This window comes from Sebastes fasciatus, chromosome 8 (assembly GCF_043250625.1).
Source record: "Sebastes fasciatus isolate fSebFas1 chromosome 8, fSebFas1.pri, whole genome shotgun sequence".
Taxonomy (NCBI): Eukaryota; Metazoa; Chordata; class Actinopteri; order Perciformes; family Sebastidae; genus Sebastes; species Sebastes fasciatus.
This window is the reverse complement of record NC_133802.1, coordinates 14,272,770-14,296,459: the sequence shown is the minus strand read 5'-3', so window position 1 is coordinate 14,296,459 and position 23,690 is coordinate 14,272,770. Positions and strand designations below refer to the sequence as shown.

Sequence of the window (23,690 nt, the reverse complement as noted above, 5' to 3'; positions counted from 1 at the left end):
ATGCACAACATGTTCAGGTTTTTGAAAAAGACAATATTTCTACTAAGTTGTTTACATGGCTAATGAAAATGTATTAATATTTATATTCCACTAATATTCATGTTTACATGCAGCAATGCATACTCCAAATAACAGTTGGAGTAGCCTGTGCCATTTTGCTTATTTGTGTCAAAATAGGATTTTTCTAAGTTTTCTACCAGTGACAGACTTGTTTGACCGTGAGAATACAACCTCCTTCTTGAAAAGGCTGGCGTTGCGATATTAGACATTGCCAAACCTGTTGATATCAGAGTCTTTTATAATGTTTAAAAGTGTGTTTATCCTTCCGACAAGAAATGTGGGCTTTTATTTTGGGCATGCATCGCCGCAAACTGTAGGCTAGTTGGTTTGTGTATAACGAGAGCTGGCCATAAAATCGTAAGACGCTGTGTGTCGCAAACTGCGGTCAAAACCCCAACTGAGACGCATACTCCGAATGTGCTGTATGCAGTACAAATCCAAAAATGCTCATAAAGCCAGAATAATGTCGGCATATCCCACATGTCTTAATCAGAAAATGCTCCATTCGAAATAAGGCCTAACTTGTAATATCCAAACGGAACATGTTGTTTACATGACCCGTATCAAATTCGAACTATTGTCATATTCTGAATAATAGTAGAATATTAGTGTGCATGTAAACATAGTCAGTGATGTCTGGTATTATCATTGGTCCTAATGGTTATGTCCACATTCTATTTGCAGGTCACCCAGGCTGACATTTAACTGTTGCCAAAATGTGGAAAAGGGCGAAGACCACTGGTCCGACAACCAACAGACGATGTACAGTACTGGATTTCCAACTTCCTCTTCAAATTTCTCTTTTTTACTGCTTATTCCTGTTGCATTTTACTGATTCAAGCACTAATTAAGTGGTCTGGTGTCCATTTACTGTGAACATAAAGTGGTGTCGCAGCAGTTCGAAGCAAACATTGTTGGAGGAACTTTATTAGTTTAATCATAAATGCCAAATTATAGCAATAGTGCGCTTCACTGAAATTAAAAAATACTTCACTGTAGGCCCTGCTATATTGTTTTGTAAAGGAAAAAATCCTGCAATAACTGAAATTATTAAACAAGTAAAAATCATATAACATGAATATTTTGAACAAAAAAAAGACAACATTGACAACATTGTTTTCTAACACTATTTGGCAGTCATTATCTGTAATGAAAGCTTACATTAGTCTTTGACGTGAGCAAATTACTGTCTCATATACAGTAAACTGTGTGCAAGTTAATAAATCACCAAAATTGGCGGGAAATGAGCCGCCACTAATCCTGCCAAAGCAAAACATATTGCTGGATTCAACAAACAATTTATAGTAGAAGAACAGAACTTCATGTTGTATACAGTGACAGATTGGTACACCAAGACAGTGGCTTTAAACACTTTGAAACATGAAGTCGTATCAGCAAACTGAGTAATGCTCACGTTCAGGCAGAAAATGAAAATCTGGTCCTTTTACATTTATTGTCCCTGCTACCAACATGGGAGCATGACTCTAAACATTTGTTTAGAGCAGATATAATCGATATTTTTAGAAATAGCAATGTATCAAATGACAATGTGAAAACTGTGATAACGTAAAAAGGTCGCTTGCAGTGATGAAGCTACAGAGAATTTTCACCTGAATCTGCTGAGGCTGATAGCGAGTTTCAGCTCATTGTTTAGCTGTCCGCCCACACAACTTCACTGTTTTGGTTCGCTCTCAATTTCAGAGCATCGTTTTTGGCTGCAGCAGGCAGAATCGCTCTAAAAACCCACAGTACACTACCTGCTCAGCACCAAAGACAGACACAGTTAGAGACATATTGGAGCATTTAGCAGCTAAAGAGCCAGATATTTCCCGCGGGAGTTAGTGGAGACCAAAAACAGAGACAAATTGGATTTACATTCACCAGGTGGACACAAACACGACTCCAAATTAATGATAATGTTGCTCCGTAACTGCTGGATGTGTAAATAAGAAGCCATTTGCTAACTTCATCATATCAACTTAAAGGTCCAGTGTGTAGGATCTGTCGCTATCTAACGGTTTGGTGAGGAGATTACAACCAACTGAGGCCTCTCCCGTGTGCCAAGCGTATTGGAGAGATACAGTGGCCGACGCAAAAACGCGAATGGCCTTCTCTAGAGCCAGTTGTAGGTCATTTGGAGCAGAGCCAGTGCGTAGAGTGTGTGTACGTGGGATGTGAGGGATGAATCAAGAGAGAGAGAGAGAGGTGGCAACGGGAGCGAGTGATGTTATTGACTCCGGCCCAAGCAGGAAAAGTCAACAGAGTTTGGTTTGTCCGTTCTGGGCTACTGTTGAAACGGCGGTGCAATATGGCGAACTCCGTTCGAGAGGGGACCTGCTCCATATGTAGATATAAACGGCTCATTCTAAGGTAAGAAAAACACAATGATTCTTATTATCAGGTGATGATACACTAAAGAAAAATACTTATTAATATTATATTCCATTTCTGCCAATAGATCCCCCTAAATGTAACACACTGGTCCTTCAAAAGGTGATAAAATGTCAATGTCGTCTTAAAAACTTGTTTCCGCTGCCCCCAAATGGCGAAAAAAATCTGCTATTGCAGGTTTAAAAACACCATCATTGAAACTATTATACCACAACAGTTCGCAGAAAACATTCACTCCAACCACATGGTGTGCTGGATCTCCATTATCTAAAACTAAACTTAAAATTCATGAGAACCACACGAGTAGGAGTTTGCCCAACTGACAGGCACTTCAAGAGCCACAGGTCTTCTCTCTAAGGCTTCAGTGATAAACTGAGGATGAGAAGAAAACATCCCTGGATTAAGGTTGCCTGCCTGCTGCCCTTTACTGTGACCCTCTCAGTGCTTCAGTTTATTCAAGCCTCTATGAGCTTTCCTTTTCCACATTATGCCTGACTGGGTCACTTCCAGCCTCTCCACCCACTGTTTATTTCACTCAATTACTTCTGTCTCTTTTCCTATTTCTTTCTTTCTCTCTCTATCCATTCATCAGTCACATACACCTAAAAGCAAACAGGCAAATAAATGCTTCATCCGGCTTGGATAATCACCAACATTTCCTCAAATATAAGGAAATGCCTGCAGGATATAACCTGTAATCTCACAGAGGCAGCTAATAACGAACAGCTTCTGTTGGACACGTATAGAATAGATATATATATAAACAGATATATATACCACTTCATGTCCTACAGCCATAACATAGCATTCAGTCATGTACTTCTAACTGATCCAGTGTAATTTCTTTTCACCCAGGTTTCTCCCTCGTTCATCAATACATTCAGCGTTTTAATGAGGTGTCTGGCAGCAAGTCAGGTGAAATAAAAGAGCTGTTTTGTTTTCTGGTCGACGAACATGGAACATTTTTTTGAGGTCTCCATGCCCTACTGTGCTGTTTGAATACAATACACAGCTACATCCGTTATTATGAATAATGGAATAAATATTGAATAATACATTAGGTATTATTGAATACTGTGTCTGCTTGTGGCCTGTCCTGTCTTTGTGTTGATAACATGAAATATCTATTTACCACCTTGTCACCTCCGTCGCCCTCAGTTAGCCTAGTTCGACAGGATGGCGGTTCTCCTATTTCAGTCCTTGTCATGATAATCATTAATCCCTGGATTAATGTTGTTCACCATCGACTCCTGTGTGATCCTCTATCTGTGCACGTCCAAAGCCTGATAAAAAAAATGTTCAGCGGCAAAACAGGTAGGCAGAGGACCACAGTGTGGGTTTCATGCACTGCTGTTTGAAATGCTTGAGTGAATTAATGTGCATTCATTTAACTCTGTGGGAACAGTGTATTGAATATGCATACAAGAGCTGAAACAATTAGTAGATATATCGATTTTTAAATAAATTTGTATCATTATTATATTGTTATTTATTTTGAAGTCAGTTCTTGGTCACTTATTTTAAAGCCAGTTCTTATACATTCTTACCGTAATGCCTAGTATACACATGCCACAAAACAACATGGGGGCTAGTTTGACCGTCTACTTTGAAGTGGAGGCTGGCATCTTCCTAGCATTTTCCGACCTCAACACGTATAAACTCGCATTGGCGCAAGTCTTTGTCTTTCACTCTCTCCAGGCTCTTTCCATGTTACCTGCTTCCTTCCAGATACAAAAATGCATGCCCCATACGCACATCCATGCTCATACGCCACACATTGAGCATGTCTATGAGAGGGAGAGAGCTGCGAGAGAAGCGAAACGCCAAAGCGAGCCGACGGCTTAACAAAAATGACAATTAATATTTGTACTCGATGTTCGCGATATAGTCATTTACTACGTCCTGTGTAGAACAAGCTGCAATACATTGAGTATATTCAATATATCGCCCACGCCTCCTTTAAAGCCACCAAACTCAGAACACGGGAGTTGCTGATCTACCGCTGCATCAAATCGGTTAGTTTGTGTTATTGTGTGACTCAGATCCGAACTAATGTGGCGTCCACACAGCAGTACATTGCTTAGCTTCTGTGTTGGTACTCCTGTCTGCTTCACCAAACTGGGAGCATGCCAACCGCCATCTACTGTATGTGACGTTAATACCCTGACTATAAATTGTATATGTAGCATCATGCAGAAATCTACGTCAGGTCAAGTTTTTAGAAGGGCTTGGAAAAATTGTATTTTGATGCTAAAAACATTTGAATACATAAGGAGCTACACTGGGAAGCTAATGATATAAAAACCTCTAAAAAAAATAATAATAATTGACCCGCCTTTTAAGATGTACAGTAAAATTACCCCTAAGTCTATAACATGACTATCCTGATTGATTCTTGTGAGCAAAGAGCTGGAACAATCAGTGTAATTTAGGAACAATAGCTGTTAAATATATAGTGATATATTGGGCTTGTAGGTACGCAGCTCCTTTTCCATCTTTTTTCAGTGTGTCCGTGATTTGTTTGCAGCACTTCCCATTTGTTTAGTCGTCAAAAACCTATTCTTTCTGTCAACACACACACACACACACACAAAGCATCCCTGGGAATACGTTTGACATTCCTGACATCTGCTGGTAGCAAAAAAGAAATCTGTTTAGTTCTACCAAAAACAGCACTCCCCACTTGTTCTGAATATTTATGTCAAATCCCACTGTGCTTTTGTTTTGTTTTTAATTTCAGATTGTAACATACTTAACTATGCTCATAATTAACTGTTTCTTTTCATTATTTATTATTTCATCATTATTATTATTTGTCTAGCTGTCATCCGGAGAAGATCCAAGACTCCTGGAGTAATGATCACGCAGAATACAGCAGACATACCAGAGGGAAAAAGCACCCCAGATTTTCAGAGTAAAACTCTCCCATTAAATATCAAGGAAGGTGGGTTTCATTATAACAGAGCACTAAAACTGACATATTTATTCAATTGTATAGTCACCTAAAAGAGGTGCATGAAAATAAATGACTGTAATTGATCTAAGGAACATGGAAAGTTGATTGGTTGGGTTTCATAGCACTATCTTTCTAATTCTTTCTAAACGCTGACTGAAAGTCATTGATGTGAAACTAATACACAATATTTCCATTTATCCTTTAGGGCAAATAGCTGTTTTCAAGGTTGTGGTGAAAGGGGATCCAAAACCAGAGGTGACATGGAAAAGAGCTAAAGGGCCTATTTTAGACAAGGACAAATTTCAGAGTAAATATGATGAATCAACTGGAGAGCATGTATTAGAGGTGAGTGAGTAAATTATTTCACAAACAGTTAGAGTTTTTAACATCACAGTAAAACAGTATCAAGAGTAAAACTGTATTAAAATGCTTGTATCAATCTGTGAACCTGATGTCTTGCCGTGTTACATGTTATTTGTATTTCTAGATTATCAAAGTGTCTGGTGAGGAAACAGATACATACAAATGCTATGCTGCAAACGAATATGGCAAAGCTGTCTGCACAATGACATTAAATGTGATTGAGGGTAAGAGTTCACGCAATACAGCTCTAAACATGATTGTGAATATTGGTTTGATGTCAGGCAGTCGTAATACTGTAACTTAAATTGTAATATCCTTCACTTTCCATCACACTTCTCATTTAAATGTATGTTTTTAATTATTGAAAATTATTATTTTCCGATGTCTAGCTCGCCCATAGCTTTATCTGACTTCAAATCTACAGTATAGCTGTAAAAGACATTAACAAACTTGAGCTGAATTTACTGCTTTCAGCTTCGAAAAATCCATCAGACTTCAGAAAACTGCTGCGGAGAAGGTAAGAAAACAGATAACATGATATCTGTTATATTTCTGCAAGTGTGTGAATTTCATCACTGATTCTTGTCCGGCCATAAACATTTACTTTAGTAAAGTAGAGGAAAAAGCAGAAGGGGAAGCTGATGAAAGATTCTGGGACGCGATGATGAATGCTGACAGGCAAGACTACGAGCGCATCTGTACTGAGTTTGGTGTGGCAGACTTGCATTTGATCCGCAAGAAACTGGAAGAGAAGAAGGAGAGGGTGCAAAAAAAGTGTAAGGTATGAAAACTGTCGGCTCTCAAAGAACATCCATTATCTCCAGCTAAATCATCACAGTTCTTAACAAGCTATGATGGATTTGTCATTTCACAGAAGACATCTGGCACTGATTAAACTCATATTCATTCTGAATATTCACCAAACCTAGCATTTTATTGCGTGCTGTGGTAACGTAATGATTCAAAATTAGCACAAGAATTGCATCTGAAATATTTACTCACAAACATCCGTTTTTACTGCTCATTTTATCTGATTAATTCTGACTCGCTCACTCCCAAGATATCTCCAACTCCCATCTCAATCAGCTGTTTCCATCTCTTGCCAGTATCAGAAAACAGGTATAATCATGCTAAAAAGGTGGCTGTGCTTCATTAGAGCTGGAAATTGAGCTTAAAGATGCACAGCGATTGAGCTGTTGAGCTCCTTTTACAGTATTTACACTGACTGCGTCTGTGTAATCACTCTCTATTTGCTATATAGTGTGTTATATTTACTCTCCACCCTTTTATTGGAATGTCCCAATCCAAATACTGGGTGTGAAATTTACGCACTTTATAGTGCACTCAAAAATGCCATGGAACGTATACTGCTTTCTGCTAACAATACCACAATGCAATATGCCTAATTTTATGGATGGACTTCACCTGGCAGTGATGATGCAAAAGGACAATAATGCATTTCAATTTAGTGCTCACTATAGAGTAAAATATTGAGTTTCAATTATTTAGGTAGTAATGAGTCAGTCGACAAGGGGGGGATTTCAGACACAGCCATTGTGTATGTCTTAAAACGTATTTACTTACAGATTCAAAGTGCTGATTTAAAAACAATAACTGAAAAATGTTAATCATTTTCAAATTAAACATGCACAATATATTGAAAAGATCTTGACGGTTGACCCGAATGCTTCAAAGCTTCGACTGTTGCAATGGTAATCAACCTCCAAGTCAGTATTTAAATACTCGAAGCATTTGAATACTGACTCAGACGGATATTGTTGTTAGTTATGTGTAGAAGTGCGTGTGTGTACAGTAGAGCGGCAGTGTCCCGAAGCTTCGAATATCTCTCACCGAAGTTTCAAAGCCCAAAAAAAATGGTATTCAGGACAGCTCTAGTCCATTGTCAGAATATTAAAGTTGATTTGGTCTGTTAACTCCTCTGTGTACTTGGTAGGATGGTGGGATTCCATATGATGAAGATGCAACAGAGAAACACAGCCTGAGGAGTGCTGCGAGGACGAAGGATTCAAATATTAAAGGCCTGATGCAAAAGGGCCCTGGGCTTGATCAGGTGGATGAAGAGGGCAACCTCCTCGACACAGGGCTGAATCTGGTGGATGAAGAGGCCGCCCTCCTCTCTACAGAGTTTAACCGTAGGTTCAGGAACAGTGGTCGGGATTGAACGTTTTTAAAAATCGATATATGGCTGTTGTCCATGGGTATCCATCTAGTGTGTTTTAACGGTTCCTTTAAAAAGGTCCATTTCATAATTCATAATTTAACAATAGTGAACAAACTGTGAAAAGGAAGAAAGTTCTGTAGAGTAAGTAAATTCCTTGCTTAATCTCTACTGGTGTCCCTCTGTGCTTTAGCTAAAGATTTATGGGAAATGTGACAGTTGGTTTCAGTTTTATAATTAGGCCTATGTGTAGATGTTTCTGGTTCAGAGGTGATACACTTCACTGACAAACACACACACACTGTATCCATATATCTCTCCTATTAATAATAGTAGTTCTGTGTAACAAAATAAATCAATGGCTAGGTTCACTGACTTCTTTGTGTTGCTTTTACAGTTTCCAATGTGGACTTCGTTATAAAAATTCAGGAGCTTAAAGCTCAAGAAAGAGACGATGCCCTCTTTGCGTGTGTCCTGACTCACCCACTGCCTAGAATCACATGGATGGGCAAGGGCAGCGTCCTGGAGGATGGAGAGAAATACAGCATAAACGTGTCAGACCACAAACTGATCCACCGGCTGCTGATCAAGGACTGCAACCAGCAGGACAAAGGCATCTATTCAGCTGTGGCTGGCATTACGTCCTGCAGTGCCTGGCTGGTTGTTCAAGGTAATATCAAGTGCTCCCTAATTGCTGCCATAATTGTGAGTGATGATTTTCACAAATAAATGTGAGTTATGTGTCATGTGTATTGTATTTCATTTCATATCCTCTAAGTCAAGAGTGACCCGGCATCTGCTGGCATGAAGAGAGCTCGTAAAACTACCTTGGCTGGTGGAGCACAGATCGACCTTGAGAAGGTGGCCAGAGAGCAACAAATAAAAAATCGAGAGGAGATGGAGAAGATTTTAGCAGCCGTAAAAGCAAGACACGGAGAAGGACAACCGAAAGTAGGGAAGTCATTAACCACAAGTGGAAGAGATGGCGAAAGAAGTGCAGTCACTGGAACTGGTAAAAACAGCAGAGCAGCAAAAAACGGTGCCCTGTCTGAGCCAACAGGCAGCAAAGCGAAATCTAAGATCAAAATCTCAAGAGGAGACGGCACAGAAACATTAGATGCTTCAGGGTGTGTAACACAAGCAGGAGCGCAACTGATAGTAGATGACCCCAAGAAAAAGAAACACATCAGATTTAGTCAAGCGGATTTTGACAAGGTAACAGGTAATGTCGATCTATGCCTAACAATGCATTTTCACCGTCAGTACTGTAGTGAGGAATCAGTGGGGGTTAAAATCTTTGTTTATGATCAAAACATGTAGACTTGCTGCTACTTCACTTTTGTTATTTCCAAGGAGGAAGGGAGGAGATTAAATTATAACATGATTGGTTGTCAGTTAATATGGTCTTTGCCCTTCAGTACCCGGATTAAGTGTGATATCGCAGACACATTTTATGAATCTTGATGATAAATGATCAGCTGTTTACCAGCTTTGGGCTTACTTACTTTATATGTTCACCAAAGATTAGAAAAATGGTACATTCATGTATTGTTTCGGTCATGGTTAGACGTGATGCCTTTAAAAGTTGTAATCAATAACTTCTAAATTACAGCTGTAAATTTAAATGGAAGCTCAATTATTAAACTATTTATTGACATACCACAGATACAAATGAAGATGGGTATTATGAAGAGAATGAGGACTTCACTGGATCTGCCAATAATTCAAGATATATAAAATATGGTCAAGAGACAGAACATGTGCCAACTGGTAAGACAACATGTAGAAAATGTGCTGCTCATATTGTTTAAATACATATTCATATGTATTTAAACAGTCCATTTCTTTCTTTGACAACACTTTTTTAGAAATGTGCTCAGTTAACATCCACACTTATTTTTTAAACATTACCCATTCTTATGATTGTGTGTGTGCAGAGTCCAGTGGGAGAAGTGTTGATGTAGAGTTCAACCAGAGTCAAACATTTGCCACAAGTCAAAATGAAGTGGCTGGTCCTGATGGAAATAAAGACTCTACTGGGTCCGTCAGATGCCCAAGGCACACAAGGAAGGTCCAACGGAAACAACATATGCTTACATCTGGTAAGACACAACAGGGAACATATTGACTGCATGGAGGAAATGTATCACACTTACCCCCTCACGATTAGGCACACTTGTATCAGATACGTAAGATAGTAAAGTACTGACAGAAGAAACAGTATTTATTGCTGCGATTTGGCCATTTCTGTGTAATATGCAATGATGACAAAAACATACGTTTTTTTCAACATAAATCGCTAGTTTGATTACAGAGCTTACATTGTCTGTGATACCTCTGTAGTCGAATCTAAGGAGAGTATACATTTTTGATATTTTTTTTTATCCAAACAAACTGGAACATTACTAACAGCACTATTTTCTCTTTAATTAGGTGTAATATTGTTTTAAATATTAGTGAAATTCATGATGACAGAAATGCAACTGGCACAGCTCGTCTTCGGTTGGAAGAAAAGTGACACCTTTTCCTAACATAAAGTGATCGAGCGAACGCTGGCGAATCGAGCGAACGCTGGCGAATCGAGCGAACACTGGCGAATCGAGCGAACGCTGGCGAATCGAGCGCGAAAAATTTTACTACGAGTGAGGTCACGCTCTATTACATAGAAACAGTCATATTGATTAATTGTCAGCGCTGATTTTGACCAATGAAAATAGGTTGGAGGTGCGCAAAACTTTGCATAAATAGAGCCAGGGCGTCACATTGCATTGCCTCTTTGCTGACGCATGGAGCAGGTTAGGACATATTCATTGGGAAAAACTGAAACAATCTGATTGCTCGTTTGCCTCACATCCGGTTAAGAAGAGGTGTTCGATGTCTCTAGTCCTTGTGGTTCTGCTTCTAGAGCAAGATCCAAATGGACTAGCAGGTGACGATGAAGGAAGATACGGTGAAGCAGGTGACGATGAAGGAAGATACAACGAAGCAAGTGGCGATGAAGGAAGATACGACGAAGCAAGGGGCGATGAAGGAAGATACGATGAAGGAAGGGGCGATAAAGGAAGATACGATGAATCAAGGGGCGATAAAGGAAGATACGATGAAGCAAGGGGAGATGAAGGAAGATACGATGAAGGAAGGGGCGATAAAGGAAGATACGATGAAGCAAGGGGAGATGAAGGAAGATACGATGAAGGAAGGGGCGATAAAGGAAGATACGATGAATCAAGGGGTGATAAAGGAAGATATGATGAAGGAAGCTACGATGAAGCAAGGGGCGATAAAGGAAGATACGATGAATCAAGGGGCGATAAAGGAAGATACGATGAAGCAAGGGGCGATAAAGGAAGATACGATGAAGGAAGTGGCGATAAAGGAAGATACGATGAAGGAAGGGGCGATAAAGGAAGATACGATGAAGGAAGTGGCGATAAAGGAAGATACGCTGAAGGAAGGGGCGATAAAGGAAGATACGATGAAGGAAGTGGCGATGAAGGACGATACGATGAAGCAAATGACAGTGATGAGAATGAGGACCCTAATGGCCAGGTCAAGCATTCAAGTTGTTTAAAGAAACGCCAGAAGCCACAGAAAGCAGTCAATGGTAAGAGACCACAAGTGGTGCATTACTGCATGGAGGTGTAGTAAGGGTTAATGTTCAGACAATAACATTTTAGATCTGTTGCTCCCTGAAGCAGTTCATATTGTTCCACAATGTGTTTTTATGAGTGGAAGAGAGAGGTAGTCACTCTTAAACGTGTATATTCTTGTTGTGTATAGGCAGAAATAGTTGTTTATCGGCATGGTTTTCTGTCCGTGTGCACCTTCTCAGACTTCTATAATGGTATGATTTTCAAAAAAGATTTAAATTACTGTGTGTTTGTAAAGTTCAGGGTTGAATATTTTGATTTTTAAAAAAGGTGAAAGCACACGTCCTGAAGACCCCAATGAGTGTGATGAGACTGAGGATGCGACTGGCACTGCCACACATTCAAAGCGTAAAAGACATGGCTCACTGATAGAAGATGTGTTCATTGGTAAGTAAAATGTGTCATGAATGAATCACAGGAAGGAGCTCCAGCTGGATGCATCTGCGGCTGTTCTTTTGTATACCTGCTTGTAATGTGTATAACTTCTCATGTTTATAATTTTTTAAATGTAGTATTAGTATAGTACCCTTAACTTTATATGCATTTAGTCTGTTATGTATTTATATGACTTATATGACATTTTTGTATGGAGGTTTTAGTTTGTGGTTACAAACTACATCTGATCTAATCTGAGAGAACAAAAAAACTCCCTGCAGGGACTAAAAAATAAAATAAATGAAAATAATAAAAAAATATATAAATAAATAGAAACAAATATTATGAAAAATTTTAGGAAGAATAGGAAATGTTTGAACATTTAATTTGGTTTTTTTTCTATCATTGTGAAACAGGTTTGCTTTTGGATGGCAGTCAAAATAATTAAGTACCTAACTGCTCACTGTGTGTGTGTGTGTGTGTGTGTGTGTGTGTGTGTTAGATCCAGGGGTTCATTTCATCTGTGGTCTGTCTGATGTCAATGCTATCATCAATGAGTCTGCCGAGTTAACATGTAAGCTCAGCAGTGAAGACTGTGAGGGAGTCTGGTTCAGAGACGGCAAAAAGGTCAGTTGTAAAGGTCAAACTCATCATTTTCTTGGGTACTGTGTAGTTGCCGTCAAGAAACTGATATATATATATATTCAGTAATTACGATCGTTATTAGTCCAGACTGTAACTGGACTTTTTATATTAAAAATAGTGACGAACAAAGTAATAATTCAAGGATAGTTACTGGGACCGGTTGTTTAGCCTGCACGAGAGTTCAATTGACAGTTTTGACATCCAAACTAACCGCATTTAACAGATGAACACACCTGAGTTTCGGAGGTGTGACAGGACCCTAAGACACGTTTCATGAAACCGCAAAGTCCCCGGTTCAAATCCAGCCAGCATAGACGGGCTTATAATTGACGCGTTCGCTGTAGCATCGTCGCATAATAGTCCAACTTCTTCTGCTGGAATATTTATTTCTCATTGTCTTCAATGAGTTACATGCACGCAATCATAACCCGCAATATCCAAAAACTCCATACAGTCAACATTTTCACAAATACAACCACAGCATTCACCTGGCGTGATGGTCAAAAAGCTATTTGTGCTCCTCCTCCATCTGGCATCACCAGTCACCTGAATGAAGGTCCTACCTTTATAGAAAAACACAACACAAGGGTGCCACCTACTGGACGATCTGTGTCCTACATACACTACATAACTCCAGAAATGGCTCCTACAAGAGCATTATCACTTTCTTGATGGTGGTACCTGGAAATTACCACAGGTTTCATAAGTTATGTGTGATGTACCTCAAACATTTGGCAGATGTTTAGATACTCTGAGTGTATTTGTAATGCAACAGAGCTGGACACAAAGCCCTGCTGGTCGTGCATTGTTGCTGATTTGAATAACTAAAAGTTGCTTGATTTCTTTATTTTCATCCGTCTGCCCCTTTTCCTATCAGATATCCCCAGATGACAATTTCAGTGTCACTAAAGATGGTGCAATCCATAAATTAGTCATAATCAGGTGCGAGGAAGAGCACTCTGGGAAATACCGCTTGGAGGCAGATGGTCGTAAAACAGAGGCAATAATTAACGTCAAAGGTTTGAGAATTTGTCATGATAACAGTAATGTTGTTTTGATATTATGCAGTATAACTGGAAAAATTAAATGATGTATTATATTTACAGTGAAAGGTCAGAATCAGATCAAATCTAAATACCAGTGAAATGACTAACTGGAGCATTTTTGTAGATCCTCCAAGGTTTGACCCCGAAGACCTCAGTGCTTTCACCGAGCCTGTGACAGTCAAAGTGGGGCACAACGTCATCTTCAAGATGCATTTTGTTGGCCATGAACCCGTAAAGATTAGGTGGTACAGAGAGGGAGAAGAGCTTCTTGATGACAGCAACACAAAGATCGAGAAATCTGCAAGTCACAGCCGCTTGCTCCTGAGCAGGTGCCAGAGGAAGGACACGGGAGAGATCAAGATTAAGCTCAAGAACGAAGATGGCTTCATTGAGGCAATTTCACAGCTAATTGTGCTCGGTGAGTGAATGAAGAACAATACAGGAAAATCTCTTATCACACACACAGATTTTTTCTCTTATGCTCTACATATAACAATAAAAATGTCAGACCAATTCAAAGGAAATAATTAACTCAGCGTCCAAATCTAATCTTTATAGGTGACAAAAGGATGTGATTTGTACAGCAAGCTGTTTAGTTAGAAGAACTTTGCTCTTGTAAGATCTTAAGAACAGCAGACAGCAGTCTCGTTAAATGCTTCACATCTCATCCGCATAATTCATTCGCATAAAAAATCAGGCCAGTCTTTTCTCTATCAGGTGAAAAGGGCGCCACATTTCACTGAGCCCATCTGTGCCTGGACAGATTTAGGTACTTATATATTTCAACTGCAGCTCTCAAAACTACCGTACGGTACAACTGACTGAAAAAAAAAATATCAAGATTGTTTTTGTTCTACTTGAGGCAGAATCCCAGTAGGTGATAATGTGACAGGTTAAAGACGTGTTCTGCAAATACATTTCAGTGCTTGACAGAAGTTATTATGTTCAAACCTCTGCTACATCTGCCATCGCTGCCAGCATCACAACTGTCAAAATTTACCATGTGAAAATGCTGTTTCCCTAGTGTAAATGCAGTGTTCGCTCTCACACATACGCCTATAAGAAGCGTTTTCAAGCTTTAACTAACACTTTTATGATGTTTCAGACAAACCTACTCCACCCCTGGGTCCTGCAGAGGTAACAGAGAGCTCGGCTATATGTGTTGAGTTTAGGTGGAGGCCTCCAAAGGATGATGGCGGCTCACCAGTGATTAACTACATAATGGAGCGACAGCAGGTGGGACGAAACACCTGGAAGAAAATCGGGGAGATCCCAGGTGTGCCCAGCTACCGCGATACAGACGTGGACCATGGCCGCAAATATTGTTACCGTATCCGGGCAGTGACTGCCGAGGGTACGAGCGAAGTGATGGAGACTGATGAAATGCAAGCCGGCACTTTAGGTGAGCCAAACTCGTATTTGTGTGATATGTTTCAGATTAGTTTGATCCACCCACTAATCTATAATCCTAAAGAAAGACGGGGATGTCATAGATGATAAACTGCACCTATACTGAGCTTTCACTTTTTGATTAATGTCAGTTAAACATAACTGAACACTTTTATGGTCGAATGGCAATAAGTCCTCTTCTTCTCTTGGCACGGCAAATAAATCTAAAATTCACCCACAAAACCAAAGTGATGACAATGAAATCTTGCCAATGACAAGTCACATGGCAAATCATATAAGCATTCACTACAGTCCCTTGCATTGTCCAAAAACACAGCAAAGGCTGCAACCTTTGAGCTAAATAAAGTAAGACAATGTCCACTGTCCTGGGCGCTGGTTAGAAACCTTGCAAGTCAAAACCTCAGTTCATCTGACATCAAATTACACTCAAAAAGTGACATCTTATTCTCCTTTCCAGATCTCAAAAAGCTCACTATGTTTACTAGGTTTTAGATCTACGAATGTGTCACAGAAACACAGTCTCACATACATTTTACACAACAGCCAACTAATAAAAAGTCAGCAGAAAAAAACACAAGGTCACAACAAGCACAGGCCCTGTACGGTAGAGATGTGTCGTTCGCAAACGAGCCGGTTCAAAGAGCCGGCTCTTTTAAGTGAACGATAAGAGCCGGCTCGCATCCGAGAGCTGTTTTTTTTTTTTTTCTTTAATTAATTCAAGGCAGAATGATAGGACGATCTTCTCCGCACCGGGCACTCCATGCACTGACCGTTACTGAATGTTGTGTTAATGACTTCCGTGTGACCAATCAGGTGATGACAGACAAGGATCATACCATCAAGCAGGGAGGGGCGGGGGTGCACGGCGTGCTGACGGCCTACAGATACAGAGCAGGAGGGAGAGGAGGAGAGAAAGAGAGAGGAGTGTGGTGCGCGAATAGTGGACAAGATAAGTGACAGTCGGAAATGGAGCAGCATGTAAAATTATGGTATTCTGGAAATTATAAGGTTAAGCATAATTATATTGAATAATTTAAGTGATATGTGCACATATACTATTCCTAGGTCAAAACAGCGCTAAATGTGGCTGAATTATAAAAGGCAAAAGTGGTAAAATGAAGAGCCATTTGGGAGCCGAAAGAGCCGGCCCTTCTTGGTGAACTGAGCCAAATGATCTGGCTCACTAAAAAGAGCCGGAATTCCCATCACTACTGTACTTAACACAACACAAACCAAACAACATAACACAACTTACTTTTTGATGTCTTCTTGAAAAAAAACTCCATCCTCCAGTCCTTCCTTCATGTGTTGCACAAGTTTTCCATTGAAGCCATCAGTCTCACTGGTCTATAAGACTCCCAGTCGTCCTTGACAAGTCTGAAAAAGTCCTCTTCAAGGTCATGGTCCAGTTTCTTTCCACAAGCTGCTGGAAAACAGTAACATTACGTTTGGATAGCAGAGAACTCTATTTTCCATTTGTTTCCATTAAAATACTGGATTTTGTAGCAAGCTATTTGTCCGACCTTTGACCAACCTTTGGTTCACTTGTGAATATTGCAAATAATTCCCTACAGAGCAGGCTATAAGCATCCTTTATGTCGAACCAAACTTTTAAAAAACGCCACATGTCGTTTGACAACACTTACGGCTGTTTTGAAGACGTTTCCGGATTCTTCAAAGACGGTTATAGTAACAAGAAACGAAGTTTATCCATCTGCTGTAATAAAGAAGATTGTTTCCACTAATTTCCCCAAGCTGTGGCTCTAAAACCCGGACCCGCACAGAGGAGCCTACCGGTGCGGTTCCACTTTGGTACCCAACAGGCAGGTGACAGGTGTGGCATATGTCAATTAAGGGCGTGCGCATAGATGTAGGGCGTGCGCAGTAAACTTCTTCTTCTTCTCTTGTTTTACGTCCGTTAGTTACGTCCAGTTTCTTGGCGCATTACAGCCACCTTCTGTTCCGGAGTTTGGATCAGACAATTAGTGATGGGAATTCCGGCTCTTTTTAGTGAGCCAGATCATTTGGCTCAGCTCACCAAGAAGAACCGGCTCTTTCGGCTCCCAAACGGCTCTTCATTTTACCACTTTTGCCCTTTATAATTCAGCCACATTTAGCGCTGTTTTGACCTATGATTAGTATGTGTGCACAAATATCACTTAAATGATTCAATATAATTATACTAAACCTTATAATTTCCAGAATACCATAATTTTACATGCTGCTTCGTTTCCGCGCATCACACTCCTCTCTTTCTTTGTCTCCTCCTCTCCCTCCTGCTCTGTACCTGAGCAACTCCCCCTTCCTACTTAACCTTGTCAACACAGCTTCCTCTCTCATGTGCCCCCTACCTACCCTAGTAACTTTGACACTCTTTTGAATTTCAGCACAAAAACAAACACAGCACAGATCTCTGTTTTCTTCATTTGTAACATGACCTGAATATAACTGATTTCTTGGTGGAAGAATCCACCTGGTCATCAACACTGCATTGCTACTGAACTAAGAAGAGTCTCAAACTACATCCTCTCTGACTTCAACCTTTACAACCATATTGTTTCTGCATGTTTCAGCTTTTCCTGGCCCTCCAGCACCTCCAAAGGTGGTCAGCGCCTACGACGACTGCATCAATGTCTCCTGGGCTTCACCGAGCAATACGGGAGGTTCGCGTATCCTGGGCTATATTTTGGAGAAACGCAAGAAGGGGAGTAATCTGTGGACCGTTGTCAATGCCATGGATGAGCTGATAAAAGGTCTGCAATTTTTATTTGACTGTAGTTCAATCTGATGGCTTTTAAGACCACAGCACTGATGTCTTGTTGTTGTTACTTCCAGAAAAGAAATATGCAGTGAAAGATGTTGTGTCAGGAATGGAATATGAATTGAGAGTCACTGCCATAAACCTGTCAGGAGTCGGTGAATTCAGCAACGCCTCAGAGTTTGTTTTTGCACGGGATCCAAAGCGTAAGTGTTGCAACCGTTTTCCATGCAACAGTCAACAATAAACCATACATTGTGCAGAATATATCATGTACGTATCTTAAAATCATATGATATTAAAAAGAGTCACCTATTAATGTATAACATTTAATTTGTATTAGTTAAAATATTAAAATTAACATATTTATTATGAATTCTAATAATTTGTTTGATTTAAACTGATTGATATTTGTAATTGCATGCCTTTTAATGTTGTGTACCCCAGAACCTCCTGGTAAAGTCACAAGCCTCAGGGTGACAGAAACTTCTTACTCCCACTTGGTCCTGATTTGGACCAAACCCGAGGATAGACCGGGGATACAGGACGAAGCAAAGGGATATTTTGTTGAGATTCGGCCTGCAGAGTGCATTGAATGGTCCCGCTGTAATACCACTCTCATCATCACGACTTCCTTCAGTGTGAGAGGCCTCAAGCCCATGGGCATGTACTGGGTGAGAGTGATTGCGATTAATGATGGAGGAGATAGTGCTCCCGAGGAGCTGGCCAACTACGTCCTTGCAATGCCCTCACCTGGTATGTCAATACGTCAGTAGAAATTTAAGAAAAAATATGTTGCTGGTTAGTTGCACCATGCATTAACATTTTTTCCAAAATTCATTCTGCTTCTTTACAGTCCCACATAGCTCTTAAAGGAACAGTGTCTAGCATTTTGGGGGATCTATTTGCAGAAATTGAATATAATCTTTCTAACTGCTTTTTCTTTAGTATATATTAACATGAAACTAAGTTGTGTTTTCGCTAGCTTAGAATGAGCCCTTCATATCTACATAGGGAACGGGTCCTCTTCATGGATCACCATGTTGCTCCGCCATGTTTCTACAGTAGCCCAGAACAGACAAACCAAACACTGGCCTTTCGCGTTTTTGCATTACCTGAAGGCCACCATAGTTCTCTGACACGCTTGTGAAACTGTGGTAATGTGAACCACAGAGTGCAAAACCATGGTAACGCCAGCTGCCGTCTGACTTCCGTTGCTCCTAAAATAGTGTTATTATGGTAAGGATGAAGTAAACAGTAACAGCGAGCATGGCTCCTAAACTTGAACGGTATCGGGTGCCCGGTGGTGGTAAGGACAGAAGAAAAAAATGACCGGCACTCACAGATAAAGGATCTTTCTAAGTTTATTCTGGGCAAAAAAACAAAAGCGTTTCAACTATAAGCCATCATCAGCGTACTCACTCAAGCATTAATGCCAGTTCTAAACACACAGGGGAGGCACAGACACCAATCGGGAGAGAAAATATATGATTACATAATAAGATTTGCCTGTGAATGCACCGCCAGGAAACGCCTCCCCTGTGTGTTTAAAACTGCTTGAGTGAGTATGCTGATGGCTTATTGCTGAAACGCTTTTGTTTTTTTGCCCAGAATAAACTAAGAAAGATCTTTTATCTGTGAGTGCTGGTGATTTGTTTCTTCTTTTATTATGGTAAGGATGGCTCTGAGCGAGGCGAACGGCGTTACTACGGTTTTGCACTCGGCAGCTCACGTTTCCGCAGTCATGGAAAGGGAGGATTGAGCGAAGAGGTACTCAGTTGGTTGCAATCTGCAACCACACCACTAGAGGCCACGAAATCCTTCCCACTGTACCTTTAATATTTATCTTTTCTTAATGCTTCTCTACATGTACATTATTGTGTTCTTACTTACTTACTCTTCAAAATAAGTAACTCAGGGGATAGAATTCCACAGAATGCATGTATTTGAGCTTATTCCACTACATAAGAACCTTGTCAAGTTAAATATGTCTTAAAGCACTTGTCCTTGCTTTTGCTCATTATTCTAGTGAGGCCAAAGTTCACAAACCACAAGATGAAGAGCTTCCTGGTGGTGAGGGCAGGAAACTCTGTCAGGATCACAGTGAACTTTGAGGTGAGATTTATACTTATTGGTAATTGAGGCAAACCTAAAGGTTACATTCAGGCCTGAACTACTCAAGATATTACTTATGCTCTCTTTTTACAGGCCTCCCCACGGCCACATATTATGTGGCTAAAGGACAATGTGCCAGTGACAAAGCGAGTTACAATCAGTAACTCTGACGAATCGTCCCAGCTGCTCATCCCCACGTCTGAGCGCTCCGATTCTGGCATCTACTCCATTTTGGTGAAAAATCTTGCAGGACAGGAGACATTCAGTACAGAGGTCAGGGTCACAGGTAAAACTGAAATAATTAAGATGTATGTTTTCTTTTGCTACATCGATGTCAACGTGGTGTTAATGGATGAGCCAGTAAAAGTGTTTGTGGTTCCAGATGATCCAAAGCCTCCTGGGCCGGTAGAACTGGATGAAAATGTGCCCGGCACAGTGACAGTGATCTGGGAGCCGTCTCCTGATGAGAAGCGTGATGACCGCCTCCACTACACAGTGTCCAAACTGGACTGTACCAAACGCACATGGACCACGGTGGCTGACAGACTCTTCAACAACAAGTTCACAGTGTGCAACATCATGCACGGGAGGGAATATCACTTCCGGGTGTACGCCAAAAACGACATGGGCGTATCTGCACCGTCAGAGTCGCCAACCTGTTGGACGGAGAAGAAGAAAAGTGAGTTTGTGCATCTCAAACAACCTCAAATTTTCACTTCTTCAGGAAAAAATCTTACTGTTTCTCATGTCTGTCTTCAGAAAAATTTGTGGTGAGTGTACCAACCAGAAAGGACTGTGATTTGCGATGTGCTCCGACCTTCATTGTACCTCTGAAGCTTCACAATGCACCCAAAGGCTATGAATGCTATATGAGCTGTGCAGTGAAGGGAAATCCCAAACCTCGCATCACGTGGTATCGCAACCACATCAGCCTGAACACTGATACCAACTACTACATCTCCGAAACCTGTGGAGTTTGCTCCATGTCTATTCTCCAAGTAGGCCCCAAAAACATAGGGGAATATTCTATCATGGCAGAGAATTCCCTCGGACGGGCTGAGTGCTCCACCGTCCTCAGCGTCACAGGTGAGAGACAAACACGCCTGCACTTTAATTAAAAAAAACGTACTTAATGATGCTAAATCATCTCTCTTCCATACAGAGTGAAGAAACTGAGGACACCACGATGTGAGCAGTATTTATTTTTAAGGGTTAGATCTAATACATGATGTTTGAGTTGAAGTGGTTGTGCTGCTTGGATGTAATGCACCATTTGCAATAAGAAAAAGATGATATGTATTAATTGGACTGCTTATAAAAATAAAACATTGACTTGGGTGGTTTGAAAATGATTTTACTTTGGAGTTTTCTCTCTCGTGGTTCAAATCAGATAATCAATGAATAGCAAGCTTGATATAGAGGCCCAGCAGCTTGTACAGCAGATACATAACACTAATGATACGGTGGCTGTTTGTTTTTCTGTCTCTTGCTCATGCCACCTGTCATCTCACATCAAGAAGGTTTGGGTGCCTTCTCTGTTCTTCTCTGGGTCTAGATGAACCTGTATAGGTGTGAATGTGAGTGGATAATGGATTGATTAATGGTTCATTTGCACTATACAATCACTATAAAAACAGAAAGCACCACAGTGGAACCTGTATGACAGGACAAGTCAAGAAGCCATAAGGCTTACACAATGCGGAAGACAAATTCCTTCGGGGCCAATTCTGTGGCTGGTTCAGATGAGTTATATTCACAGTACTGTGGAGACAATGTTCATAACAAGGCTGTAGAATTCTCTCTGACCAAAGTGAGTTTCTGGCCAGGATTATATACAGGTTTCCAGGAAATAACAGGATAAACAAAATGTGTGAGCTCAACTGGGCTAAACTAAAGTTCTCAGGAAGAAAGAAGGACATTGAAACTACCAGCACCCAAGATATGAATTCTGTGTCAGTCCCACGGGGAGGGCGTCTGACAGACCCAACTCACAAGTCTGTCTGAGTGGATTCACATAGGCTCAATGCATCTCTGTTTCACACAAGCAAAAGGAGATTTGATTAGTTAAGGTGTGACTGCTCACAGAGATCTGTTAATAAGATAAAAGAGTTTCTCTTAACACGGAGCTTGCTATTACACAGTTATGGCAGGAATACACAAATACAATATAAGAAGAATACAGTGAATGAAACTAAGAGATATAACATTTTCTTCTACAACCTCTCTCAAATCAAATCAACAATACAATGTGCATTGACAAAATAAATACAAACAAATTAAAGGAAAATAAGAGAAAATGCAGCACCAGTTGACAATAATCATTGACAGAAAGAGAAAGAAAGAAAAATATATATAATGAATTGGGACTTTATAAGTGTGAGAAACGGACGATTTAACCACAGTGCATATTTAGCAACCAACTGCGTACCCCTCTATTCACTTTCCAAGACTGCGGTAACGTGAGCCACCAAATGCAAAACCGTGGGAACGCTGTTCGCCTCGCTCAAAGGCCATCCTTACGATAATAACACTACTTTATAGGAGCAAGTCAGATAGCGGCCGACGGTATCACGGTTTTGCACTCTGTGGTTCGTGGCTACCGCAGTTTCACAAGCGTCTCGGACCTTCAGTTAACGTAAAACCGTGAAAGGCTCTCTCTGGAGCCAGAGCTTGGTTTGTCCGTTTTGGGCTACAACACTCAACACCTTTCCCTGTGTAGATATGAACTCTAAATTAACGAAAAAAAACACAACGATTCTTAGTTTCAGGTGATTAAACACTAAAGAAAATATAGTTATGAATATTATATTCCATTTCTGCTAATAGATCCCCCGAAATGTTACACACTGTTCCTTTAACCAGAGTGCATATTTAACTGAGCATTAAACCCCTGCTGCTAAACTGACTTCAGATGGTATTAAGAAAGCTGCAAAAGGCCACGAAGATGTTGACATCTTAGAGGCTGAAGGTGACCTTTATTAGAGATGTGCCCTTTTACAAATTCTGTGCATCAATATGACACATTTTAAAAAAAGGATGCTGTAGGCTGCTATTAGTACAAAGGCAGGAACTAGTGGGTTAAATCAGCTATTCTCAACCACTGGTGGGCCTCAGAGGACCACCTAGTGGGCCGTGGAGGACCTGCCAAATGGTTAGATTAACCTCTTCAAAATCCGATAGCCGCTATTCTGTCTTTCAGAGGTTGTAGCTGGCTCAGTTTTAAAGCTACCGGTATCATAGGAAACTAAAAAATCTAATGAATCCATTGGTCCCAACTATTTCTTGCCATCTTGTTGTGAAGGAGGCTAAATAACGCTCCAAATATACACTGAATTTTGGCGAGGAAAAACTGGCATGGCCATTTTCAGGCCGGTCTCATGACCTCTGACCTCAAGATATCTGAATGAAAATGGGTTCAATCGGTACCAACGAGTCTCCCCTTTACAGACATATATGTCTTGGATGCAGTGACACAAAGTTGAGTGGTTTTTGAAACTAAATTTTTTTTGTTGGAGCCCAGTTTGTAATTTATTTGGGAAGGTGGTCCTCGGAATTGTTTTTAACAATCAGAAGTGGGCCTCAGGATACAGAAGGTCGAGAACCCCTGGATTAAATGATTGATAAGGTCACTATAGATTCATCCTTGTCAGCAACTGACAGTATATAGTCCAGTCATATCACACCATTATAACTTCCACACTGCCGTAGACCACATGGGGCTCAGCTGCAGTAGAAAATAGCG

The 23,690-nt window shown here is 40.5% G+C and overlaps 1 protein-coding gene across 1 annotated transcript; it reads left to right on the top strand.

Moving 5' to 3' along the window:
- The first annotated feature begins 6,434 nt into the window (after positions 1–6,434).
- Positions 6,435–21,303, top strand: LOC141771971 (immunoglobulin-like and fibronectin type III domain-containing protein 1). Its single transcript, XM_074642522.1, has 17 exons — positions 6,435–6,551; positions 7,725–7,923; positions 8,347–8,619; positions 8,728–8,961; positions 10,855–11,553; positions 12,471–12,601; positions 13,497–13,638; positions 13,790–14,083; positions 14,771–15,067; positions 17,649–17,828; positions 17,911–18,039; positions 18,281–18,589; positions 19,863–19,948; positions 20,042–20,234; positions 20,331–20,627; positions 20,708–21,034; positions 21,111–21,303. The coding sequence occupies exons 1-17, from the start codon at positions 6,435–6,437 to the stop codon at positions 21,113–21,115; spliced, it is 3,912 nt and encodes a 1,303-aa protein (XP_074498623.1). The 3' UTR covers positions 21,116–21,303.
- The last annotated feature ends 2,387 nt before the right edge of the window (positions 21,304–23,690 follow it).